At 37.4% G+C, this 26,359-nt stretch overlaps 1 protein-coding gene across 4 annotated transcripts in view; it reads right to left on the minus strand.

Moving 5' to 3' along the window:
* The window catches only part of fhod1 (formin homology 2 domain containing 1), a 121,472-nt gene that overhangs the window by 43,160 nt on the left and 51,953 nt on the right, over window positions 1-26,359 (minus strand). For all 4 annotated transcript variants that reach the window (XM_030162110.1, XM_030162101.1, XM_030162093.1 and 1 more), the window contains exons 4-9: window positions 12,526-12,593; window positions 10,063-10,168; window positions 7,304-7,398; window positions 2,318-2,429; window positions 1,532-1,626; window positions 400-543 (exon numbers count right to left, since the gene is read on the minus strand). In XM_030162110.1, coding sequence (XP_030017970.1) covers window positions 400-543; window positions 1,532-1,626; window positions 2,318-2,429; window positions 7,304-7,398; window positions 10,063-10,168; window positions 12,526-12,593 — 620 coding nt within the window. The remainder of the gene's footprint in view (window positions 1-399; window positions 544-1,531; window positions 1,627-2,317; window positions 2,430-7,303; window positions 7,399-10,062; window positions 10,169-12,525; window positions 12,594-26,359) is intronic.

Below are 26,359 nucleotides of genomic sequence, written 5' to 3' on the forward strand. Positions count from 1 at the left end.
AACCAAAGGACACGATCAACCAAAAGACACAATCAACCAAAAGACACAATCAACCAAAAGACACAATCAACCAAAAGACACGTTCAACCAAAAGACACGTTCAACCAAAGGACACGATCAACCAAAAGACACGTTCAACCAAAAGACACGTTCAACCAAAAGACACGTTCAACCAAAAGACACGTTCAACCAAAAGACACGTTCAACCAAAAGACACGTTCAACCAAAAGACACGTTCAACCAAAGGACACGTTCAACCAAAGGACACGATCAACCAAAGGACACGATCAACCAAAGGACACGATCAACCAAAAGACACAATCAACCAAAAGACACGTTCAACCAAAGGACACGATCAACCAAAAGACACGTTCACCCAGTGGACAGTGTGTGTCTGACCTCGTAGGTGGTGAACTGTGTGCGCAGGTCTGGTTCCGTGGCCTTGTTGTTCATGTGTTTGTGGATGATGGTCTCCATGCCCAGCTGCTCCAGACTGTCCGTCACATCATAGAAGGAGTCCTGGTCTGGGAGGACGGCCAAGGTCTGAGGACCAACAAGGTTAGGCAGAGTTCAGCTGTTTACAGTGTTGTTGTTTACATCATTAACGGTGTTTTGTTTTTTTTGTTTTTTTTTACCTTTTGAACAGCGCAGTTGTTTACTTTGTTTACAGTGTTTGTTTACCTTGTTAGTAGCATGCTTGTTTACCTCGTTGACAGTGTTTGTTTACCTCGTTCAGTGTGTTTGTTTACCTAATTGACTGTGTGTTTGTTTACCTTGTTGATAGTATGTTTGTTTACCTCATTGAAAGTGTTTGTTTACCTCGCTCAGTGCATTTACCTTGTTCAGTGTGTTTGTTTACCTCACTGACAGTGTGTTTGTTTACCTTGTTGACAGTGTGTTTGTTTACCTTGTTAATGGCGTGGTTATTTACTTTGTTTACAGTATGTTTGTTTACCTCACTGACAGTGTGTTTGTTTACCTTGTTGGCAGTGTGCTTGTTTACCTTGTTAATAGCATGGTTGTTTACTTTGTTTACAGTGTGTTTGTTTACCTCAGTCAGTGTGTTTGTTTACCCTGTTGATTAGCGTCATGGTGTGTTTGTGTACCTCCTTGCCAGTGTGTTTGTTTATCTTAGTCACTGTATTTCTTTACCTCATTGCCAGTGTGTTTGTTTACCTTGTTGCCAGTATGTTTGTGTACCTCATTCACTGTGTTTATTTACCTTGTTGATTGGCGTCATGGTGTGTTTGTTTACCTCAGTCAGTGTGTTTGTTTACCTTGTTGCCAGTGTGTTTGTTTACCCTGCTGATTAGCGTCATGGTGTGTTAGTTTACCTCAGTCAGTGTGTTTGTTTACCTTGTTCCCAGTGTGTTTGTTTACCTTGTTGATTAGCGTCATGGTGTGTTTGTTTACCTCATTGCCAGTGCGTTTCTTTACCTCGTCGCCAGTCTGTTTGTTTACCTCCTTGCCAGTGTGTTTGTTTATCTCAGTCACTGCGTTTGTTTACCTCGTTGCCAGTGCGTTTGTTTACCTTGTTTATCAGCGTCATGGCGAACATCAGGAGCTCTGTGTCTGAACCGTTTCTTTCTTCCAGGACTTCCATCACGTAACTCCACGGCTTCACACCTACAGCATAAACAAATTGTTTACTATTTACCACTCAGCTGTTTTTGTTTGTAATTACAGTCCGTTAATTAACTCATAACTGGGTTCTGTTCAAAGTGATAGATCCTGACGTTTGTTCCCATAATGCAACACGATCCACAGCCTGTTTCCCTTTAAACTGAAAGGCTCAACCAAAAGAGTGTGTGTATATTTGTGCATAATTGTGTATATTTGTATATATTTGCATATTTGTGTGTATTTGTGTATATTTGTGTATATTTGAATATTTGTGTATATTTGTGTGTATTTGTGTATATTTATGTGTATTTGTGTATATTTGTGTATATTTGAGTGTATTTGGGTATTTTTGTCTATATTTATGTATATTTGTGTGTATTTGTATATATTTGTGTATATTGTGTGTATATTTGTGTATATTTGTGTGTATTTGTGTATCTTTGTATGTATTTGTGTGTATTTGTGTATATTTATGTATATTTGTGTGTATTTGTGTATATTTGTGTGTATTTGTATATATTTGTGTATATTGTATGTATTTGTGTATATTTGTGTGTATTTGTGTATATTTGTGTATATTTGTGTGTATTTGTGTATTTTTGTGTATATTTGTGTATATTTGTGTATACTTGTGTGTATATTTGTGTGTATTTGTGTATACTTGTGTGTATATGTGTGTGTTTGTTGTGTTTACCTCTGTTTCCGTCCACTGTGTTGACAGCGTTGATGAGCAGAGGACTGTTGGATTCTGCGTATTCCACAAACACGATCAGCAGCTTCAGAGCTGTTTTCACCACCAGACGAGACTGCGGACAGACAGAGGACGTGTCCTTCAGTGTCCACCAGATGGAGCTGCAGTCCCACCTTTAACACTGACCCTGTGTCTGTCTGAGGCTTTACTAACTCAACATTTGACTCATTCCTTCAGAGGAAACTGACACTTTATATTGAACTGGACACACCTTTCACTCCTGTGTGTAGAATTAGTCACATAAAGGACAGTTTTTGTACGACGGCCGATTAGGGCCACGTAAGAAAAGAAAAACACAAAAATAAAGTAGTAAAATATCAAGATAAAACCTGGAATTTTATGAGAATAAAGTTGAATACAAAAAGAGTCATAATTTTACGAGAATTAAGTCGTAATATTATGAGAATAATGTCGTCATAGTTCAAGAATAAAGCTATACTATTAAAAGAATAACGTAATTTAAAAACAGGTGGGAAAAACATTAGAGAATAGTCGTAAAATATTGAAATAAAACCCATAATTTTATGAGAATAATCTCGAATACAAAAAGAGTCATAATTTTATGAGAATTAAGTTGTGAGATTATGAGAATAATGTCGTCATATTTCAAGAATAAAGCTGTAATATTAAAAGAATAACATCGCAATTTAAAAACAGGCGGGAAAAACAAAGAATTAAGTTGTAAAATATCAAGATAAAACCCTTTATAAAGTCGAATACAAAAAGAGTCATAATTTTATGCTAATTAAGTCGCAATATTATGAGAATAATGTTGTCATATTTCGAGAATAAAGCTATAATATTAAAAGAATAACGTAATTTAAAAACAGATGGGAAAAACATTAGAGAACAGTCGTAAAATATTGAAATAAAACCATAATTTATGAGAATAATGTCGAATACAAAAAGAGTCATAGTTTTATGAGAATTAAGTTGTGAGATTATGAGAATAATGTCGTCATATTTCAAGAATAAAGCTGTAATATTAAAAGAATAACATCGTAATTTAAAAACAGGTGGGAAAAACAAAGAATAAAGTTGTAAAATATCAAGATAAAACCCTTTATAAAGTCGAATACAAAAAGAGTCATAATTTTATGAGAATTAAGTCGTAATATTATGAGAATAATGTCTTCATATTTCGAGAATAAAGCTGTAATATTAAAAGAATAACGTAATTTAAAAACAGGCAGGAAAAACATTAGAGAATAGTCGTAAAATATTGAAATAAAACCCATAATTTTATGAGAATAATGTCGAATACAAAAAGAGTCATAATTTTATGAGAATTAAGTTGTGAGATTATGAGAATAATGTCGTCATATTTCAAGAATAAAGCTGTAATATTAAAAGAATAACATCGCAATTTAAAAACAGGCGGGAAAAACAAAGAATAAAGTTGTAAAATATCAAGATAAAACCCTTTATAAAGTCGAATACAAAAAGAGTCATAATTTTATGAGAATTAAGTCGTAATATTATGAGAATAATGTCGTCATATTTCGAGAATAAAGCTGTAATATTAAAAGAATAACGTAATTTAAAAACAGGCGGGAAAAACATTAGAGAGTAGTCGTAAAATATTGAGATAAAACCCGTAATTTTATGAGAATAAAGTCGAATACAAAAAGAGTCATAATTTTATGAGAATTAAGTCGTAGTATTATGAGAATAATGTCGTAGTCTTTTAACCCTGTCATGCACAGTGGTCTCTCCAGTGGATAAATCTTCACCTTCTTGATAAACCTGATCTGCTGTAACATGTTTAAAGTGTAAATTAATTGCGAATTGTTATTAGGCTGTAATTGACAGTTTTTTAAATCAATTTTTATTAGCATTAGAATATATTAAAATGTGAGAAAACATCAGATTTGCAGCATTAACCCATAAAGACCCAGTGCTACTTATGTAGTAGTGCCCGAATGATTTTTTTCTTTCTTTCTTTTTTTTTTTTAAGTGATTTGTTGCCATTTATTATGAAACTAGAAAAGCACTCGGAGAGCGCAGACCTCCGCCAAGGCTGATCAGTGGCCCCCCCCGTGGGCCCCCCCACGCCAAGGAGGTTATGTTTTTGCCAGGGTTTGTTTGTTTGTCTGTCCGTTAGTGTGCAACATAACTCAAAAAGTTATGGACAGATTTTGATGAAATTTTCAGGGTTTGTTGGAAATGGGCCCCCCTGTGGGCCCCCCCACCCCCGATCACCACCAAAATTTAATCATTTCTTCCTTATCCCATTTCCAACAAACCCTGAAAATTTCATCAAAATCTGTCCATAACTTTTTGAGTTATGTTGCACACTAACGGACAGACAAACAGACAAACAAACCCTGGCAAAAACATAACCTCCTTGGCGGAGGTAATAACCTTCTGTATTTAGCATTTTTCCAGTGAAAATAAAGTTTTTTCCAGTATATAATTTACTGATCATATAGATGTTCATAAAAGCTCAGATTAAACTTTTTGGTTATTATATCAAAAAACAGAAAACTGAAGAATAAGTGACTTTTTCAACATAAAACAAGCATCTATGACTGCTGTTATTTATCCAACTCCATGGGTTTTACTGGTGAATCAATGTTGTAGAAAATGACGGTGTTCCACGTTCACTACGGAGCCTCTGAACGTCCAAATGGGTCATATCTGATGACCATGAAAAGATAAAAAATGGAATTTTACACCAATTACTCATGTATTGATAGAATTAGTGGATTAAAAGGTACCATACATTTTAGATCAGTAAATGGTTTTGATCGCTGGTGGATGTTTGGGTCTTTATGGGATAAAAATGTTCTTATTTCATAGTTTTCATGCAGTACATCAGTAAATACATGTTTCTTTGTTTCAAAAACTAAAGGCATGGTGTCCAGCTGAGTGGACATTTTTGCAACTCCACGAAAAAAGTTCTTAAAAAATTTTCAATCACATAGTTTTTTTCATGCCTAAAGAAGAATAAAAACACCCAGAAAAAAAAAACTAAACTTGAATAAGGTTGTCATAATTCATGCAAGAAAGGGTTAAGAATAAAGCCATAATATTAAACGAATAACGTCGTAATTTAAAAACAGGCGGGAAAAACATTAGAGAATAAAGTCGTAAAATATTGAGATAAAACCTGTAACTTGATGAGAATAAAGTCGAATACAAAAAGAGTCCTAATTGCATGTTTTCCCTCTTAGATGGTGTGTTCTTAGTATTAAAGTGGGTGTGATGTTTGTGTGGTTTTGTCTTAAATTCTAAAGTGAATTTTGCAGGTTTTTTTTCCTTTTTTTGTGCAACATTTCCATTTTTTTGTCAGAATATTTCAAGAATCTTCTTCTCCGAAACGGTCAGTCAGAATGACTTAATATTTGTTGTGGAACATCTTTGGGGTAAGATCTACCAAGTTTGTTCAAAGAATTAAGAAATATTCAGTTTATAATTTTTTGTTATTTTTTGACATTTTCTAAATCCCATTAGTTTAGAATGGGACACATTTCAAAATGCTATAACTTCAAAACATTTGAAGATATTGATATAATTACTATTGTTCACAGATATGAAGTCACATATGGGCTTTCATTTGATGCCATGACCTTTGACCTTGCATGACCTTCAAAGGTCAGATGAATGTCAGTGAATGTCTTTAAACATGCTGTTGGACTACAGGAGCCGTGGTCCTATTTTTAAGCCTTAAAACTAAATGTGATGTTTGCATGTTTTCATCCAGACCAAAGGTAATAATGAACAGTTTGATGACACTCACATGTTGAACTCTATCCGCTAAAACTCACAAATACAGGATTTAGTTTCTGAAAAGCATTAAGTTTAACGAGAATATCATCAAACAACACTTAGGATTTAGAATATGTTTTAAGGGCGTCTTAGGTCTTTTTTTCCTGGTTCGTCTACAGCACAGGTGTCAAACATGCGGCCCGGGGGCCAAAACCGGCCCACCAAAGGTTCCACCCCGGCCCATGGGATGAATTTGCAAAGTGCAAGTTAGGGCATCGAACTCAAAAATAATATCATAATAACCTATAAATAATGACAACATCAATTTTTTCTCTTTCATTTAGTGCAAAAAACACTAACTTATGAAAACATTTACATTAAGAAACTATCCTTTAACAATAAAATGTGAATAACCTGAACAACTATGAACAACCTGAAATGTTTAAAGAAAATTAAGTGCAAATTTGACAATATTCTGCCTGCTACTGAAAGTTTTGTGCCTTTGTAGATCTGATCTGTAATGCATATGTATAAATGATAAGTTAAGGCATAATACCGATAAAATTGTACTAACATTTCTTAACAAACTGCATTGATCAGGTTATTCACATCCTTTTTGTTTGGATAGTTTGTAAATGTAAATATTGGCATAACTTAAAGTTATTTTTTGTGCTAAAACAGAAGTTGTCATTATTTATTGGCGATCATGCTGTTATTTTACTGGTTCCGGCTCACTTCTGATTAAACTGGGCTGAATGTGACCCCCAGAAGAAAATGAGTTTGACACCCCTGATCTACTGTCCATGGGAGTGGATCTGTCCTTCACTGTGGTTCTCCCTCAGGTTTCTCTTTTCCCACTGGGTTTTTGGAGTTTTTTTGTTGTGGAGAAGTAGGGTCTAAGGACGAGGGATGACCAGGACATTAATCCATTTCCTTCATCTGCTGTTTATTTGACTGTTGTTTGTTTTCATATCCAGCTGATTCTGTAAAGGCCTGTGAGGTGACCTTGTTGTGATATAGAGCTGCACACATAAAACTGAACGGAACAGGAAATTTAATTTATTTACATGGAACATCTGATGCATTTTTCTGCCTTTCTTGTTTGAAAGGTGCTGTAGAACTGCTGTGAAGTGTTGAAATGATCAGTCGTTTGGTGTTCTTCTGTTCCAGCCCTGTGTGTGTGTGTGTGTGTGTGTGTGTGTGTGTGCGCAGACTCACCAGGCTTCCTGTCAGCGTGTACAGCCACTGCACCGTCTCGTTGTGGTTGATCACTCCGTTCATCCCGTCCACAAACAGCATGATCTGACTGAGAGCTGAGGACACACACACACACACACACACACACACACACACACAGATCAGCGCTGGTGTGAACGTTTCCACAGATGAGTCCAGCAGCTGCAGTGGAACCTATAATCTACGGCGCTGACTCAGTTCCCTGTGGGTTTGGTGGACGTGTGAAGATGAAGCTGAAGCTGAAGCTCTGCGTTTCCATCCTCTTCAGCTTCAGCTGCATCACGTGACTAGATACTGAAACCTGGGGCCCCTGATGGAGGCGGGACCACCAACATCAGCTGATCTAATGTCTTCAAACACAAAGCGTTTTCCTACAGATCCGAGGTCAGATACAGTCTGTACTAGAGATGGACACGTTAACCCTTTAACCCTGAGCCCTGATTCAGGTAAAGGTTCTGCTGTGAATCTGTGTCTGTTTCAGGTTCATTAAAGCTGCTGTGAGTATGTGCTTGTGTTCCTTTTCTTCAGTGGTTTAGTTGTACTGTGTGTTTTAGGGTCAAAACAGGTGGAAGAACAGAAAAAGACACAGAGAGGAACTGACGTTTGACAGGTTTGGACTAAATAAGGCACTAGAATGAACATCAATAAGAGATTTCGGATGTTGAACATCAACTGTGAACTGAAACACACTGAACAACAACAAGGATTTGAATTTGGGCCCAGCAGGTTTAGTTTTGTCTCTTTTTTTCTAAATCAGTCCTGGTGCTTTTTGACACCTGTTGAACTCCCTAAAGCAGTTCCACAGTCCAAAAAAAGAATAAACTAAGCAACAAAATGAACAAAAACAGCTGAAGTGATCAATATAATGAACAAAAATAAATAATAAACCAACAAAATAATAAGTATCATGAACAAAATAAGAGACAAACTGCACAAAATTAAAGAAAAAAAAAGTAGGAAAATGTTAAGAAATTTTGTTCTGAAGTGCACTGTGGGAAGTGAAAAAGATGAATAACTATTTTACACCCATTTTTTCCAAGTATTGACAGGATTAGTGGATCAATAGGTATTAAACAGTTTATACCAGTAGATGACTGTGGTCACTGGTGGATGTTTAGGGTCTTTATGGATTAAATTATTAATGACATATGATTCATGCTCAAATATCACTAATAATTAATCTCTCATACTAACATATATACCATTCTTCATGGTTTTTTTATATCCTACCTACAGATATGGAAAAACTGGTGGAAAAAAAGCAGCTTACTTACAAATTCTGCATTTTATGAAGAAATTTAACCAGGAAAGTAAAAGTTTCAGGTTTTATACATTAAATAAGTGCTTGATTGGAAACAGCCTGATGCAACAGTTTATTCAGATACTTTTTTTTTATATGGAATGTCCTTTGCAGTGGAAAGTGTTTTTGTTGTTTTGTTTTTTTGTAAAGTTGTGGAACTCTTATCTCCTACAGAGGACAAAAATGCACTGCTGTGTCTCTGGAGGTTAACACTTATTATAGTGAATATGTTTCTTTATGAGCATCAGGTGTGTTGTTTCTGATCAGGTAAACGTGTGCTCCTCTTTAACCAACAGTAGAGTTTAGTCATCGTGTACAGGAAGCGAACAGATCTGTCCTGGGTCACAGTCCTGTATCAGATCTGTTCAGACTCCACCTCTTTGTTCACACACACACTTATGTTACATATTAGTTTACATGTTTTTGTCTGTATGTTTGTAGGTGGAAGTGGCTGAATAGCTGCTGTGTGTCTATCTGCACCAGGATGCCATTAGAGATTCCCAGAAAGACAATAGACGTTACATTATACGGAACAAAACTAAAAGGACACGCCTCCAAATCACACATACACCTTGTTTTTAATTTTACCTGTATATATTTCCTTTTATTACCTGTATATATCCTTATATGTTGTATATATTTCTTATCTGTAGTATAAAGTTGGCTTTTTGCATATTTTAGTAGTTTTAAGTACCGTACTTTCTGGACTATAAGCTGCTACTTTTTTCTCGTTTTGAACCCTGCGGCTTATACAGCGATGCAGCTCGAGTATAGATTTAAAAGGGCTAACAGCCTCCAGGGGGCGCTGTAGCAGGAAGCGCAAAAGTGAGACAGACAAGTGGAAGAGGTGATGCGGAGAAAAGTTTGAATCTTAACTTTTAACAATTATTTTGCGTGTCATGCACAAACCCTCATCATGGAAAACACACAAAGAAATGCAGCTTTTGCAGTTTTTAAGTTAAAAGCAATCGATGTGTCTGTCTAAGAAGGAAATAGAGCTGCAGCGAGATCAATGACTTTTCTGGGTTTTTTAACCAGCCGTGTTCCTGCCGTTTTACTGGCACTGTTTGGAAGAAAGCAGTTAAGGTATGGAAAATAATATTTAAATAACATTTCTGTTTACCATCTTTCTGTGTAAATATCTCATGTCACAATGTGGACACCTGTGGCTTATAGTCAGGTGCGGCTTATTGCCTGGAAAGTACAGTAGTACTTGTGTATTTAATATTTAATCTCAGTAGTTTTTGTATATTGCCAATATTTCCACAGTTGACTTAATATGTGAGTTTTACATATATATATATATGTGTGTGTGTGTGTGTGTGTGTGTAATACGTTTACCTGGAATCAGGGCTCAGGGGTTAAAGGGTTAAATGCTTCATATTTATCCCGTCACTCTTGTGTCATTTGTAACTTCCTGTCCAGGCTTACAGACTCTTACCTCTCAGGATGTAGTTCTGATAGTTGTGGTCGGCCTCCGCTCCCACTTTAATGAAACATGTCAAACCTTCAGACGCCACAAACTCTGGAACTAGATCTTTATCGTCCTGGAGACAAAAAAAAAAAAAGACAGCAGTAAGACACCAGACACGTACATGTATGTGAGCTTCGAACAAATATTAAATATATGTCATGTTTTCAGACAGAAGCAGCATGTCCGTGTGTGTGTGTGTGACTCATCTCAGTGTAAAGCCTATTGGTTCATTTTCCACTGATGACTGTTCTGTGAATAATTATTAGTCAATCTATAAAAATACAACAGGAAAATGATTGTGAAACGTTGATATCCAGAGTTAAACCTGTTACATATGTCATGTCTAATCCTCATGTGAGTGGTTCAGTCCATTTGGTGACTAAAAAAAATGAATGTATACAAAATGTAAAATACATTTAGAATAGTGTTTTTCAACCTTGGGGTCGGGACCCCACGTGGGGTCGCCTGGAATTCAAGTTGGAATTCAAGCTGGAAATTTATAGTAACTGATAAAAAAAACTGAAAAAAAAAACAAAAACGTATTAATTAAAAATATATGGTGAGTTGAAACTGAAACTGAAGCTGAAACTGAAGCACTGTGGTTCTGTTTATCTGTCAAATGTTCACTGTGGTCAGTTTCAGATGCTGCAGCTCTTTCATAATTCATAGTTTGAGTTCTTGTTTGTTCAGTATTAATTGTCAGCCTTGTAAATCCAAGCTGGACTGACTGTACATATCCTGACCAAGGAAAATATAATTCTCCCTTTGTGCAGTAATCTACACCTGGCTTTTCTGCCTCTGTCCGCAATAATATACATTATATAGACTAAATGTCATCTAAAATGAACGTTTATTTGCAACATAGTATATTAAACTATTACATGATCAAAAATAACAAAATTTTAGCAAAAAAATGTCTCCATTTTGAATGTCTGGGGTCGCCAGAAATTTGTGATGCTAAAATGGGGTCATGAGCCAAAAAAGGTTGGAACCACTGATTTAGAAGCATATATGTGATAAAAAGTTCACTTAAGTCTAACCAGCTGTGGATATTCTATTAAAAACCCTGACAACGATAGTGATGAACAGTGGTGTTTATTGCTGCGTTTCCACTACATGGTACCGGCTTGACTCGACTCGACTCGACTTGACTCGACTCAACTCTGCCTTTTTGCATTTCCATTACATAAAAGAACCTGGAATCTGGAACCGGTACTAGTTTTTTAGTATATGCTCTGCCGAGGTTCCAAAACGGGGGAAGAGAAACTAAAATGTGACGTTTAAACACTGCAGACCTCTGATTGGTCAGAGTTGTCTGTGTGTCATTGCGTTATCAATGTGCAACCCGCCATTTTAAAAACCAGATTCTGAAGTTGACAGTAAATATACGGGCAGGTTAATCCATGATGACAGCCTGAAAAACTACACTGTGGTCGGTCCAGGAGGTTCACACATTTCTGTCCTCGGTGGATGATGGAAAAATTCAGGCTGAGCTTGACGGGATAACACGCCATGAGCAACTTTATCAGCAATTCTCTGAGCAGACGACACAGACGTTACACGTTGCTATGACAACCAGGTACTCTTAAGCCAGTAGTATCCTGTAATAGTCTCCAGGAATAGTATATGGCACCCGAATTGAGTCGAGCCGGTTCCACGTGGTAGAAACGCACCACAATGCTCACTGATTCATTTATTTTCTGAACTGCTTAGTCCTTGAGAGGGTCACAGGGGTTTAAATGAAAATAAAATAAAACAAAATAAAATTTTTAAAAAAATTTAAAAATAAAATAAAATGAAGATATAGCATGATCTGTGTATTGATGCAAAGGGCTCACTTGGCATATTAATTTATAAAGCCTCTCACCATAATATAAAGATAAAATAAATATAAAATATAAGAAATAATATAAAAGTGTTTATAATATTGATGTTTCTAAACTATATGGACATAAATATGTGGACACATCACGTCTACAGCTGTCAGATGTCCTGTTCATCAGGATTTGACATAGAAACATCAATATTTCCTTAAAGTTTAATGGTAGATTTTTCTTCCTCAGTCAGTTGTGATGAAAGTAGATGGAAATTATTATTTACAGTCAGAGCAGGAAAAATATTAGAGACATTTAGAGGAAGAACATTTAAAATCAGAGTCATGGAGAAAAAACAAAACAAAAACTAAATCAATGTAGAGAGAAATTAATTAAAAATCTTCTCTGAGTCATTTTGGAAACAAAGATAATTTAACCCAAACTAACCAATGAAATGATATTTATCCCATAATATAAAACTATATTCTAACATTAGTCATTATTGTTTTGGATCCCAGACCCCTGTTAGAAAAAAAACAGTCCATTTGAGGATGAGTTGATAAAAACTATCATCAGTGTTGTTATCAGAGGTCGTTATGAGGAGAGTTGGTTTTACCTGAAAGAGCTGTTTGAGGGAAAAGAGAGACCGTCTGAGCTCTGGACCCTGAGAGTTATACAGCTTCTCTGCAAAACACAAAAAAAACAAACACAGGACATCACTTTATATTCAAGAGGAGGTGGATTAGGAGCAGAGGATGGCGTCTGACAGCAGTGTGTATATGTATGAGCTAGGGATGCAACGATTACCGGTATAATGATAAACCATGGTAAAATTGCAGATGGTTAGTATTATCATTTAAATTCTAATTATTATGATAACTGTGTTTGATTACCACACTTTTGGGGAAAAACCTATGCTTTTATGTCAAAGTATTTGAGTATAGCTTTAATTTATTACAATTTAGATTTTTCTACATCTAATATTTGGAACCAATATTCACTTTTAAAGTCTTTGAAAAGGTTCGTTAAGCATCTTTGTGTTATTTATGCAATAAATTATATACATTTTTCAAATCAGATTTTATATTTTTGTGTGTTTTTTGTCCTTCTGTGTTGACATAGTAGGTTAAAGTGAAAAAATAATAGGCAGATGAGATAGATGAAGTTGAGCTGAAAAAAAAAGATCCCAGACATGGGTATAATAAACATTTCTGTATATAGTTTATAAAGGCAAAATCAAAAGTACTGAAAAACAGACAAAATAGGCTCAGACCTCTTAGGGTTAATATTTGAATGTTTCTGCCAAGAGAAAGGACATTGTGCCAACTATTTTATTCTATTTTCTTTTAATACAACTTGGTTAAATTATTTCAGTGTGTGTATCAGTACTTTTTGAACATTTTGAGCACAATTTCAACAATACCGTGATAATAATGATAACTGTGATAATTTTGGTCACAATAACCGTGATATGAAATGTTCATATGGTTACATCCCTAGTATGAGCCAAGTCTGTGTAAAAACAACGCATTTACATTTTATAAATACTGAATAAATGTGGCAGAACACAAGATGAACAGGAAGAAAACAGCAGAGTTCAGACTTTTTCCAGTTCAGTGTATGTGACAGTGCTGCGGCAGAAACTGTCCGGACTGATGTGGAAGCTGATGTCCAGAGATAGAACGGCGGTGGTGTCCGTCCCCGTCGTCATGGACACCAACAGCTGCTTTTACAACCACCAACACATTCCTGACATTTTACTGGGTTTGCACTTGTTTGTTCACTTTTAAAACACACCAATAATGTTTTTAACGTGACCGTTAAAGGTGCAAAGGTCTTTTTATTGATAGTCTTTGTGTTGGTATTAGATGATTGATTGGTTTCTTCTGTTGATTCAAACTCCTTGTTAAACATGCTGTTGGAGGGTTTGTACAGATGAGCGTAGGGAGGATGGGGAGGCTTCCTGACTCAAATGAAACCATTTCCTGTTTGTTTCCGTCAGAGGTTGTGACTCCAGACTCAGGATTTCATAAGAAACGGCAACAATGGCACAAAAGAGTTGATAGTCCAGACAGAATGAGGTCCAGACCACATGACTGAGGACAGTTACTCAGACAGAAACGTCCACTGACCTTCAGTTTAGTGAGGTCTGATCTGGAATTTTTTGCTTCCGATCCAATTTTTTTGGGATTAGTTTTGCATATTGGATACCGATAAAATATGGAGTTTTTAAAATGAAAATTTGATTTAAATTTGGAGTCAATATGTACAGGTTATTATACTATTTTTTACATTTTACATTCACGCATTTTTTGGCAGATGCTTTTTTCCAAAGCCACTTACAGGGGAAAACCAATCAAATCAATCAATCAATCAAAACCTACTACTACTACTACTACTACTACTACTATTATTTTACTGTAGATCCCAGTTGGTCTGAATGTGGAACCTGAACTAAAACAACTCTGACACCTTTGACTCTTAAGAACTTTAGTACAGTCTACTCTCGTTACACCGCCAACTTCCGTTCACGGCCAAATTGGCGGTATAGCGAAAATGGCGTTACAACGGGTTGCGTCCATAATGTACATGTCTTTACTATATGCTGTCTATGCTGCCTCCGTTAACCCGTTCAAATTGCGTTTCTAAATAAATCTTGATTCTGTTATGTTGTAAGGGATCATTTAAAGTGGGGAAACATTTTAAGCATTATTATACCGTGTCGGGAAATGACACCCCATCATCTTGAGGCTTTGGCTTAATCCCACATCCTCTTCCCGACATCCTGACCTACTGAGTGTTCTGCGATAAATGAACGGTGGCCGTTCCGTAGACCTACTCGTAGCTTGTCGCGATCAGCGTCTGGCGCGTTTGTTTCAGTGCATTGTTAAAATTTATGTGTACTCGATGGCAATCACGCTGGCGGTATAACGGTCGGGAAATCAATGGTATAAGTGTTGTTTGTGCATGGAACTGGGCTGGCGGATGGTGATAGGCGGAAATGGCGGTAGCTAATGGAATAATGCATTGGGGATTTTTGTGCAATGGTTTTGGTCGGCGGTGAGAGAAAATGGCGGTATAACGGCGGGCAGTTTAACGAGAGTAGACTGTATCATTTTTTTGCATTTTCCAAATTCATACTGTGGACAGATTAGAACCTTACATTTTCCACTGCTGTAGTGTGTCTGTGGACAGGTTCCTTCAGGTATTATATGGGGGGGGGGGGGGGGGGGGGGTTCGGTGCTGTGCGTTAGTGACGTGAAGAGGGTTCCTTCAGTTCAGTCAGTTTCAGTTTATTTCAAATATGAAATAAAACAAAGTAATCCTACTTTAGGTAGAAGTCAAGGGAAGGTTAAGGTTTTATACATTTATAATTTGTTTTTGATCATTTTATTTATTTTAAACCAAGTGTGGGAGGAGGGTGACACGGAGGTTTTCTTCTTCAGTCAGATGTGATGACAGTAGATGGTTAGATGTGGAAGAAAATTATTATTTACAGTCAGAGCAGGAAAAATATTAGACATTTAGAGGAAGAACATTTAAAATCAGAGTCATGGAGAAAAAAAATCTTTTTTTTTTGTTCATTTTTACTCATTTTATTTATTATATTATTTGGTTTTTGTTCATTTTCTAACTGATTTCGTTTATCTTCTCTGTTTTCTTTTCACCTTGTGGTTTATTTTCTTCATGTCTTATTATGTTGATTTCTAATTATTTTTGTTCATTTTATTGATCACTTTGGCTGTTTGTTCATTTTATGCCTTATTTTAGTTTTTTTTCATTTTAATAAAGTTTTGGCAAATTGTTTTCACGTTATTTAATATTTTTATACATTTATTTTTTGTTTTTGATCATTTCATTTATTATAAACCAAGTGTTGTAGATTTTTCTTCCTCAGCCAGATGTGATGAAAGTAGATGGTTAGATGTGGAAGAAAATCATTATTTACAGTCAGAGCAGGAAAATATTAGAGACATTAAGAGGAAAAACATTTAAAATCAGAGTCATGGAGAAAAAAAAAAATCCAAGTTGAGAGAAATTCAGTCCAAACCATCTCTGAGTCATTTTGGAAACAAAGATAATAACTGAACCCTAACTAACCAATGTAATGATATTTATCCCATAATATAAAACTATATTCTGATGTTAGTCATTATTGTTTTGGATCCCAGACCCCTGTTAGAAAAGAAACACCTGGATTCAGCAGGTCCACAGACTTTAGTCCATTTGTGTCTGAGTTAAACAGTTATGATCTGAGGATAATGATATGATCCAACCTGGGAGCTTTTTGTGCTTTTTCCAAACTTGTTTCAGAAAAACTTGTCTCTGATTTATGTTTCTTCGTCGAAAACATTCCAGAAAAGTTAAATCCACATGTTTCTGAGACTGGTACAAACACAGTGTTGTTCTAATTAAATGTTCCTCTTAAGTTATAACCCTCCTGTTGATATGAGAACATTTTTTACGCTGCCAAGAAGTAAATTATATTTCATCTGGTACATTATTTGTGTTGAAATTGGCCAAATCCATGAACTTGAAAGTCTTCACAAACCCTCTGTAGAACATCTACAGTGGGTTACAGTTCTATAAAGACCAGGGGCCTCATGTACAAAGACTTGCGTGGATTTCATACTGAAACCTGGTGTACGCCCAAATCCAGAAAAGTCCGTACGCACGAAAAAATCCAGATGAACAAAACTGTGCGTACGCCTGAATCCAAGCACACTTCCTTTGTACGTCCCAATCAACGTGGAACTGATCGCATATGTTGGAGTACCTGACTCCTCCCTCTCCACACCTACATTTAAATATGCAAATCAGTATAAACTGGGTCTGCAGGTGGGATTCCCTCTGGGATTCCCCTATCTGCAGGATCACATGACGTCAAGCTGGACGCGAAGCGCAGGCCAAAACAGGCGGAAGGAGAAATGAGACGAACTCAGCCTGTTTGAGCAGAGAGTCGACGATATTGTGACTGACACTGGTGTCACAGGGTGACTCGGATCACCCCCAAGATAAACATATATTTAGTATTTGTGTAACTCACACATTTGTTAATTCTACAGGTCATGCAATAGTCTGATCACAGCCAAACAAGATAAAGGTTCGTGCGTAGTCATGTCACAACATCAAAGAGGAAATCAAAGACTTGGACTTGTGTTTAATCACTCCATTTATTATTTCCCAAAAGACAATGAGACAGAAGACGGTGAGACACAGTCTCAGCCTGTCACAGACTGTGGGAGTTCTCCGGTCCAACAGCCAGCTGCTGATGTCCGTCCTCGGCCGTGTCTTCGCCCGTGCTCACCCGAGTCACAAGCTGGACATTGCGAGGGCAATCGACGGCATCAATGAGCGCCTGGACCGACTTATAAATGTTCCACAGATATTAATATTACATTAAATGCAATTATCAACAAGTGAATTGTGTGTCCTTGTCTCTTCATGTGGTTGAAATCACATCCTGTTCGGATGGCAGGATCGGCGTGGATGGGTCCAGGGTTGGTCTGGTTCTGGTTCTGGTGGTGGATGTGCTGCTCTGGCAGTAGAATTGCGTGCCGGTGTGTTCCTTGTTCATTTGTGTATCTCTGACATGCACATCAATCGGAGGAATGACCTTTGTCACATTATTAACAGTTTCTCAGTGTCACCTCTAAGTGTCGCCGACGGTTCCAAAGCACTAGAAACATGCGTACCCCAGCCATGGAGTTGGCGTGGAGCACCGCACATTTCCACGGTCATGTCACTCTCTGTAAATCTGAACGTGAGCATGGAAAAGGGCGTACGCCACGTTTCTGTGTGTACGCAACCTTTGTACATGAGGCCCCAGGGACGAACCCATAAATCCATTTCTAATGATGAGTGACAGGGGGCTTATGGGAAATGGTGTTTGTTAACAGATGCCAAAAACATGTCTGTGGAGTCTTCAGTGGAGGGTTTTCTTGCAGCTGGAACAGAACTGGGGACATTCTGGTTTCACTTCGACTCTGAAAACTGTTTTGTCTAAATACTACATTACCCATGAGCCTCAGCTACTGTTGCCATGGAAACGAAGCCATTATAAACTGTTAGAACGTAATCTGTAGCTTAACCTTGGAAATGTATACTTTGTAGCGACAAGAGGCTGTGAAGGTGTGTGATTGGATGTTTGTTGGTGAAAAGCATCTTAGGAGTTGTAGTTTTATATCTCAGTAGTGGCTTTTCCATTGGACATTGGTGCAAAACTTTACCCATATTTACTAAATGTCGAAATGTCAAATGTGCATAATGTCGGTTTTTCCATTCAATCACAAATGTGATGATTTTTTAATTTATTCTCGCAAGATGACATGAGAAGTCATTCTGTAAACATGGCAACGAATGTAAATATAGTGTTTATTTACAGATATATTCATTATGATTATATATTACCCCTCAATCTTGTACTAAATTAAAAAAAATGATGGGGTTTCCTGGTGTGTCCACACATACCGACACATGTTTCTTCTTCTTCGCTACTTGTAACGTACGTCAACATCCGTTTTTTTTAATTCACCTGACTCTAGTTGCAAAAAAAGATCTTTCCATTGTAGTTTTGTGTGATATACCATTTGCGCTATCTCCGAAAAACCACCTCTTGCCAGCGCAAAAAACTTAATTGAAGAATTAGACTTTTGGCGAAATTGTCATTTTTCCATTAGACAAATTGTTATGCGCAAGTTATATATAATATAATATATAACAATAGAATATATAATTTGAGGGTCAATGGAAAAGCGCCTATTGTTAGTTTGTGACCATTACTTTAAAACACATATCCTGACTAAGACTGAGTTACAAAGCTGCTGTTGTACTCTTCAGATTTCCTAAAAATGTCAGTAAAAAAACAGACCTGGAGGAAAATCTAACAAATTCAAAGAAAACTAGAAGCACTTGGAGAGCACAGACCTCTGCCAAGGCCGATCAGTGCGCCCCCCCCAATCACAACCAAAATGTAATCATTTGTTCCTTGTGCCAGTATCAACATTTCCTGAAAATTTCATCCAAATCTGTCCATAACTTTTTGAGTTATCTTACACACAGACAGACAGACAGACAGACAGACCAACGCTGGCAAAAACATAACCTCCTTGGCGGAGGTAATTAATTCACTGGAAGAATCTGACAAACAAATGGACTTTGTTGAGAGTTCTGTCTTTAGAAACAGAATGAGACCAGGCAGTAAAGTGAACTGGAGTTATCAGAAAGTTCAAGAACAACAACAAAAATGCAATAAGTTCATGAGAAAATGTCTCCTGAGGGAACACAAATCAAAGCACAAATGAGGATCTGAAACAGAAATACATGCAGTCAGTAAACCCCCACCACCACCACCACCACCAGTTATTGCCACAGGAAGTCACTGCAGTGGGTCGTCACGGCAACAGGGACAACAAAAGGGCTCTTAAATGGACAACGTGTCCTCTGGTCATCAGCGTCTGTACACATGACCAGGACTCTGACCTATGGAATTATGGGATGTCAGTCATGTACTGGACTGAACGTCTTCACATGTCACTGATTTAATGGGTCACTTCTGAAGCTCCTCCTCCTGAAGCTCCTCCTCCTGTACCTCCTCCTCCTCCTCCTGTACCTCCTCCTCCTCCTGAACCTCCTCCTCCAAACTGCTACGTGTCCAGAAACAAACCTTAATCTTATCCGTTTATTCTTTCTTCATAATGCTTCTAAATCTTTTACTACCAATACTTACTACTGTCAGTACTTAGTACAGCTACTTCCAAATACCACAACTACTACCACTTATTACTACTACCACCAACTACAACTACTCCTACTACAATCACCAACTACTACAATCATTACCACCTACTACTACCACCACCACTACTACTATCACTACTACTACTACCACCATTACCACTACCACCACTACTACAACTACTGCTACTACTACTACTACCACCACTACCACTAATACCATCTCTACCACTACTACTACTACCATCACCACTACTACCACTACCACCACCATTATCACTACTACTACTACAATTACCACAACTACCACCTACTACTACTACCACTACTGCCACCACTACCATTACCACAACTACTACCACCTACTACATCTTCTTACCACCTACATTACTACTACCTACCACTACTTACTACAACTACTACTTTAAACCTATATCATTTAGATAATATATTTAGTTGAACATGATGATATCAGTAGTTTTCTGTGTTGTTTCTCTTCAGATGAACATGAGTGATGTCATCATTCTGTGGAAACAGGAAGTGTCTGTGATACCAGCCTTAATGTCATAACACTGAAAGACATATTAGTCAGGAGTCCTGCAGCGTGTTACACCAGCTGATACCAGTGACTCACAAAATATTACTGACACATGAACCAGCTGCAGCACGAGAAGAAGAAGATGAAGACAAAGAAGAAATGAAGATGAAGAAAAAGAAGACAAAGAAGAAGGAGATGAAGAAGAAGACGAAGAAGATGAAGACAAAGAAGGAGATGAAGACGAAGAAGACGATGAAGGAGATTTAGACGAAGGAGACAGAAGATAAAGATGAAGACGAAGGAGATGAAAAAGAAGACGAAGAAGGAGGAGACGAAGAAGATGAAGATGACAAAGAAGAAGATGAAGAAGAGGAAGGAGACGAAAAGGAAGAAGACAAGGAAGAAGATGAAGACGAAGAGGGAGACAAAGAAGACAAAGGTGACGAAGAAGACAAAGGAGACGAAGAAGGAAACAAAGAAGGAGACGAAGAAGAAGACGAAGAAGAAGACGAAGAAGACGAAGATAAAGAAGACGACAAAGAGGAAGTAGCCCATAATGCTGTTTAGACGACTTTGTTCTCAGGATGATAAATATAAACCGTCTCCTGTCACCAACATGTACGGTGCAGATTTCTGCTGACAGATGTAAAATGTTGAGTGAAAGTGTCTAAAGTGAGTGGGAACAGTAAATCCATCTACTTATCTGGACGATGAACCCATTAAACTGAGATCAACAGACGTCTTATATTTAGACGGGTCAAAGGTTATGAGAACATGTGATGTCATCGCTCTACAGATGAACACTGACAGATGAAGTTGACGAGGCTGAGCTCTACTTACATCCTATAATACAGCCTCCTAAACCGCCTGGTGTGTAGTTAATGTTGTTATGGCGACTTGGACACGGTTGGAGATGTTTGTGTGGGACAAAAACAGGATTAGAACATTAAAGAGAAAGAATGAAAAAGAACAGCTGGAACATCTAACATCTACAGGAAGAACAACAGAGACTTCCTGTTTAGGAGTTCAGACAGAGGGACAGAGACAGACGGAACTGATGGAACTACACACAGATACCATCATCATCATCATCATCATCATCCTCATGAACCTGTCTAACTCATCCACAAATGGACAAAAGTCAGAGAATAACAAATATTATAGAAATTTAGAGGAAAAACCTTCAAAATCATAGTCTTAGATGAAAAAAAAGGGTGGTTTTTGGGTAATTTTTGAGTAGTTTTTGGGTGATATTTGGGTGGTTTTTGGGTCATTTTTAGGTGGTTTTTGGTCATTTTTGGGTGGTTTTGGATGATGATTGGCTGGTTTTTTGGTGATATTTGGGTGGTTTCTGGGTAATTGTTGGGTGGTTTTTGGGTGATCATGAAAGAGCATGAAAAAATATTCAAAAAATTTAGAGGTAGAACATTTAAATCTTAGTCAAAACAACCCCCCCCCCCCCCCAACAAAATCACTGTTGACGGAAATGAAGTCCAAACCATCTCTGAGGCATTTTGTAAACAAAGATAACAATTTCACCCAAACTAATCAATGCAGTGATATTTATCCCATGATATAAAACTATATTCTGACATTAGTCATTATTGTTTTGGATCCCAGACCCCTGTTAGAAAAGAAACACCTGGATTCAATGGGTAGACAGACTTTAGTCCATATAGTGGATGAGTTTGACAATTCTACTACGAGGCTAACAATATGAAATTGTTTGTGATTATGTTTAATTCTATATTTATTTTATTGCTCCCTTGATTGGAATCATGCACAGTGCATTTACTGTCCAAAAATCCCATCTTCATCTGTTTGCCACCAGTAGAAACAGAAGTCTTCAGTAACTAATCTAATCACGTCAGCCTCACAATTATGTAACAGCAGAAGGTTTGAACTGGATTTAAAATTAATTATTGTCATTACTGTTTTGGATCCCAGACTCTTGTTAGAAAAGAAACACCTGAAACAAACAGCCACAGACTTTAGTCCATTTGTGGATGAATTAGACAGTTATCATATGAGGATAATGATATAATAAATAAATGTTATTATTAATGTCAGTCTATGTTCACTCATTACCGTCTCCAAACGTTTTCACAGCTGAATGAGGACAGTTACAGTGGGGCAAAAAAGTCTTTAGTCAGCCACTGATTTTGCAAGTTCTCCTACTTAGAAAGATGAGAGAGGTGTGTAATTTTCATCAGAGGTACACTTCTACTATGAGAGACAAAATGAGAAAAAAAAAAACCCAGGAAATCACATTGTAGGATTTTTAAAGAATTTATTTGTAAATTATGGTGGAAAATAAGTATTTGGTCACCCACAAACAAGCCAGATTTCTGTCTCTCACAGACCTGAAACTTCTTCTTTAAGAAGCTCTTCTGTCCTCCACTCGTTACCTGTATTAATGGCACCTGTTTGAACTGGTTCTCTGTATAAAAGACACCTGTCCACAGCCCCAAACAGTCAGACTCCAAACTCAACCATGGCCAAGACCAAAGAGCTGTCCAAGGACACCAGGAAGAAAACTGTAGACCTGCACCAGGCTGGGAAGAGTGCATCTACAACAGGCAAGCAGGTTGGTGTGAAGATATCAACTGTGGGAGCAACTGTAAGAAAATGGAAGACATACAACACCATTGATAATCTCCCTCGATCTGGGGCCCCACGCAAGATCTCATCCCGTGGGGTCAAAATGATCATGAGGACGGTGAGCAAAAATCCCAGAACTACACGGAGGGACCTGATGAATGACCTGCAGAGAGCAGGGACCAAAGTAACAAAGGCTACCATCAGTAACACACTACGCCCAGAGGGACTCAAATCCTTCAGCGCCAGGCGTGTCCCCCTGCTTAAGCCAGTACATGTCCAGGCCCGTCTGAAGTTTGATACAGAGCATAGGGATGATCCACAAGAGGATCTGGAGAATATCATGTGGTCTGATGAAACCAAAATAGAACTTTTTGGTAAAAACTCAACTCGTCATGTTTGGAGGAAGAAGAATGCTGAGTTGCATCCCAAGAACACCATACCTACTGTGAAGCATGGGGGTGGAAACCTCATGCTTTGGGGCTGTTTTTCTGCAAAGGGGACAGGACGACTGATCTGTGTTCAGGGAAGAATGAACGGGGCCATGTATGGTGAGATTTTAAGCCAAAACCTCCTTCCATCAGTGAGAGCACTGAAGATGGAACGTGGCTGGGTCTTCCAGCGTGACAATGATCCCAAACACACCGCTCGGGCAACGAAGCAGTGGCTCCATAAAAAGCATTTCAAGGTCCTGGAGTGGCCTAGCCAGTCTCCAGACCTCAACCCCATAGAAAATTTGTGGAGGGAGTAAAAAGTCCGTGTTGCTCAGCGACAGCCCCAAAACATCACTGCTCTAGAGGAGATCTGCAGGAGGAATGGGCCCAAATACCAGCTACAGTGTGTGCAAACCTGCTGAAGACTTACAGAAAACATTTGACCTCTGTCATTGCCAACAAAGGTTATGTTACAAAGTATTGAGTTGAACTTTTGTTGCTGACCAAATACTTATTTTCCACCATAACTTACAAATAAATTCTTTAAAAAAAAAGTGATTTCTTGGATTTTTTTTTTTTCTCATTTTGTCTCTCCTAGTTGAAGTGTACCTCTGATGAAAATTACAGACCTCTCTCATCTTTCGAAGTAGGAGAACTTGCAAAATCAGTGGCTGACTAAAGACTTTTTTGCTCCACTGTACCATTAGAACAGAAGAGTCAAACATCTGTGTATGGCAACCTACGAACACACAACACTAACTGGTGTTTGTCTCTTAAACCTGTTCACAGACTTAAAGACGTGTCTTTATGGTTGTACAGACTAAACAGTTTAACTCAGTTTAACTGATAGTGAAAATAATCACTGGTTCTGTCCGTGGTCATTAAAACATTCAGATCATAGTTGGTTTATCCATGTCAGGCTGAACATTTACACCAAAAATACATCTCCTCTGCATAGTCTGTGTTTGTGACAGTTGTTCTTTCTGGTTGTTTACTGTCATGTAAACAGGACGCAGGGTGTCATCATTTTATTTAACCCTCGTGTAAATACATCATCAACGACGCCTCACACCCACCATGGACTTCTTTCACTTCTCCCCTCCGGAAGAAGATTCCACAGCATCCGGTGCAGAACCACCAAGTTCCGAAATAGTTTTTTCCCAGGTCATTAGACTCTTAAATTCATCGACTGAACTAGCACTACTGCACAAATGACACTTTTAATCCATACTTTATTACATTTTTCACTGCATTTTGCACATTTTTGCCTTTTGCATGGCCTATACTGTGTACATCTCTTACATTTTTACTGTCTATATTTTATATTTTTTATTCTGTTATTTCATCTTGTAGTGAGCAAATGCAATGCCATTTCCTTCTGTATACGCTTGTATATCTATTTGCATTTATTTGAATTTATTTATTTAGTTACAGGACAGTATGTATTGGCAATGGTTACAAAAAACAAGATGCATGCACCAGATTTAGCAGAGAAGCTAATTTCCATCTGTTGTCCTGGACAAACGACCAATCCAACAAACATCACTTAGATTACAAAGTCCTAATATACTGGAAGAAAACTGTTAAACATGACAGATAGAGGGAAGTCTGCTCAGACTGAATGGCTTCAGTCAAATACATAAAATGGGGCTTACATTCTAAAAATACACTAACTTTCCTTTCTGAATGACAAAGTCTGTCTAAGTCTGAGTCCACATAAGAAAACAGAAAAGTGCCCCATCAGTGATCCACGGCAGATGCAGCAGAGTCATAATGATATGAAGTTTGACGACCCGGTGCAAAAACACGCAACTATTTCACACAGAAATGTGAGATTGTCAAATAAATCAGTTGTTGGTGTTTGACAAAAAGACTCAACAGCTAAAAATATCACAAGAAAGACATATAGTAGGACAGGAAGTTCAGTGTTTGTCCTGCAAAGAATGTTATGTACTTTTGGGGAATTATTTTTGATGCCTCTCTATCTAATTGACATATTTCTTAATTTCTTCATATTGCTTTTCTACATTTTCCCAGTTTTGGATCCATAAAGTACATCTATCTATGTCTAACCTCTGGGACACGTCTCAGTCTGACAGAAAAGGACACGTGTTTGTTGAAAAGGTTAAATGTTTAATTAGCTCTAACTGCTTCAGTGGGAGAATCGAAGGCATGTGCGACCTGTCATTTCAGACTAAATTACTGCTAAACACATGAAAAATGAATAGGCTGCGATATTTTCAACACAACAAACATTTGGAGGTGAACGGGCTGAGATTACAGGCTGATGTTTGGAGACGTGGAACCCAGACGGAGAGGACTCCTGCAGCGTTTCCCTGTTAAAGTCCGTTTAAGCAGGAGCTAAATAAAGCAGGAACAGAGCGTGTTTACGGCGAGGACACCCCGGCTGTGATCCTCTGACAAAGACGCCTCTGTTCTAGAGTCTGAGAAGAACAACCCTGATGTCCATCTGCTCAGTTAAAGATGAGCTTCAATGGAAAAGTCTTCCACCTCACGACTGCTTCCTGACTTTAACATCTGAACAGTTTACTGACTTCCTCCTGTTTATATGTTCTTGTATTGTCTGTATATTTTTGTCTGTCTTTCTGCGTTCTCAGTACTTTTTATTTACTGTTTTAACCCTTAGATGTCTGAATGTCTGGACCTACACACTAACAAATGGGAAAAAAAATGACACGTGTTTAAATCAATGTGTTTTTATGACACTTCAGTCATTTTTTCATGTTAAAAACAATAATTTGTATTAGATTTTGGTCCAGAAAAGAATGATTTCCTGTTTTATATTAAATTAAAAAAAAAAAAAAAAATTCTAATAATTTTTTTTTTTGATATTTTGAAAATTTGAAAAGCAAATCATATATGTAGTAAATAATATATATATAGTATATAACAGCAACAGAACAATGTCCACATCCATTTGTGAGTCAGTTCATTATTTTACTCAGTTTTTGTTTGGTTTTGTTCATTTTTTCAATACTTTATTCAGTTTTGTTTTTTTCCATTATTACCTCCGCCAAGGAGGTTATGTTTTTGTCAGCGTTGGTCTGTCTGTCTGTCTGTCCGTCCGTGTGCAAGTTAACTCAAAAAGTTATGGATGAATTTGGATGAAAATTTCAGGAAAT

Source organism: Sphaeramia orbicularis, chromosome 3, assembly GCF_902148855.1.
Source record: "Sphaeramia orbicularis chromosome 3, fSphaOr1.1, whole genome shotgun sequence".
NCBI classification, from domain to species: domain Eukaryota; kingdom Metazoa; phylum Chordata; class Actinopteri; order Kurtiformes; family Apogonidae; genus Sphaeramia; species Sphaeramia orbicularis.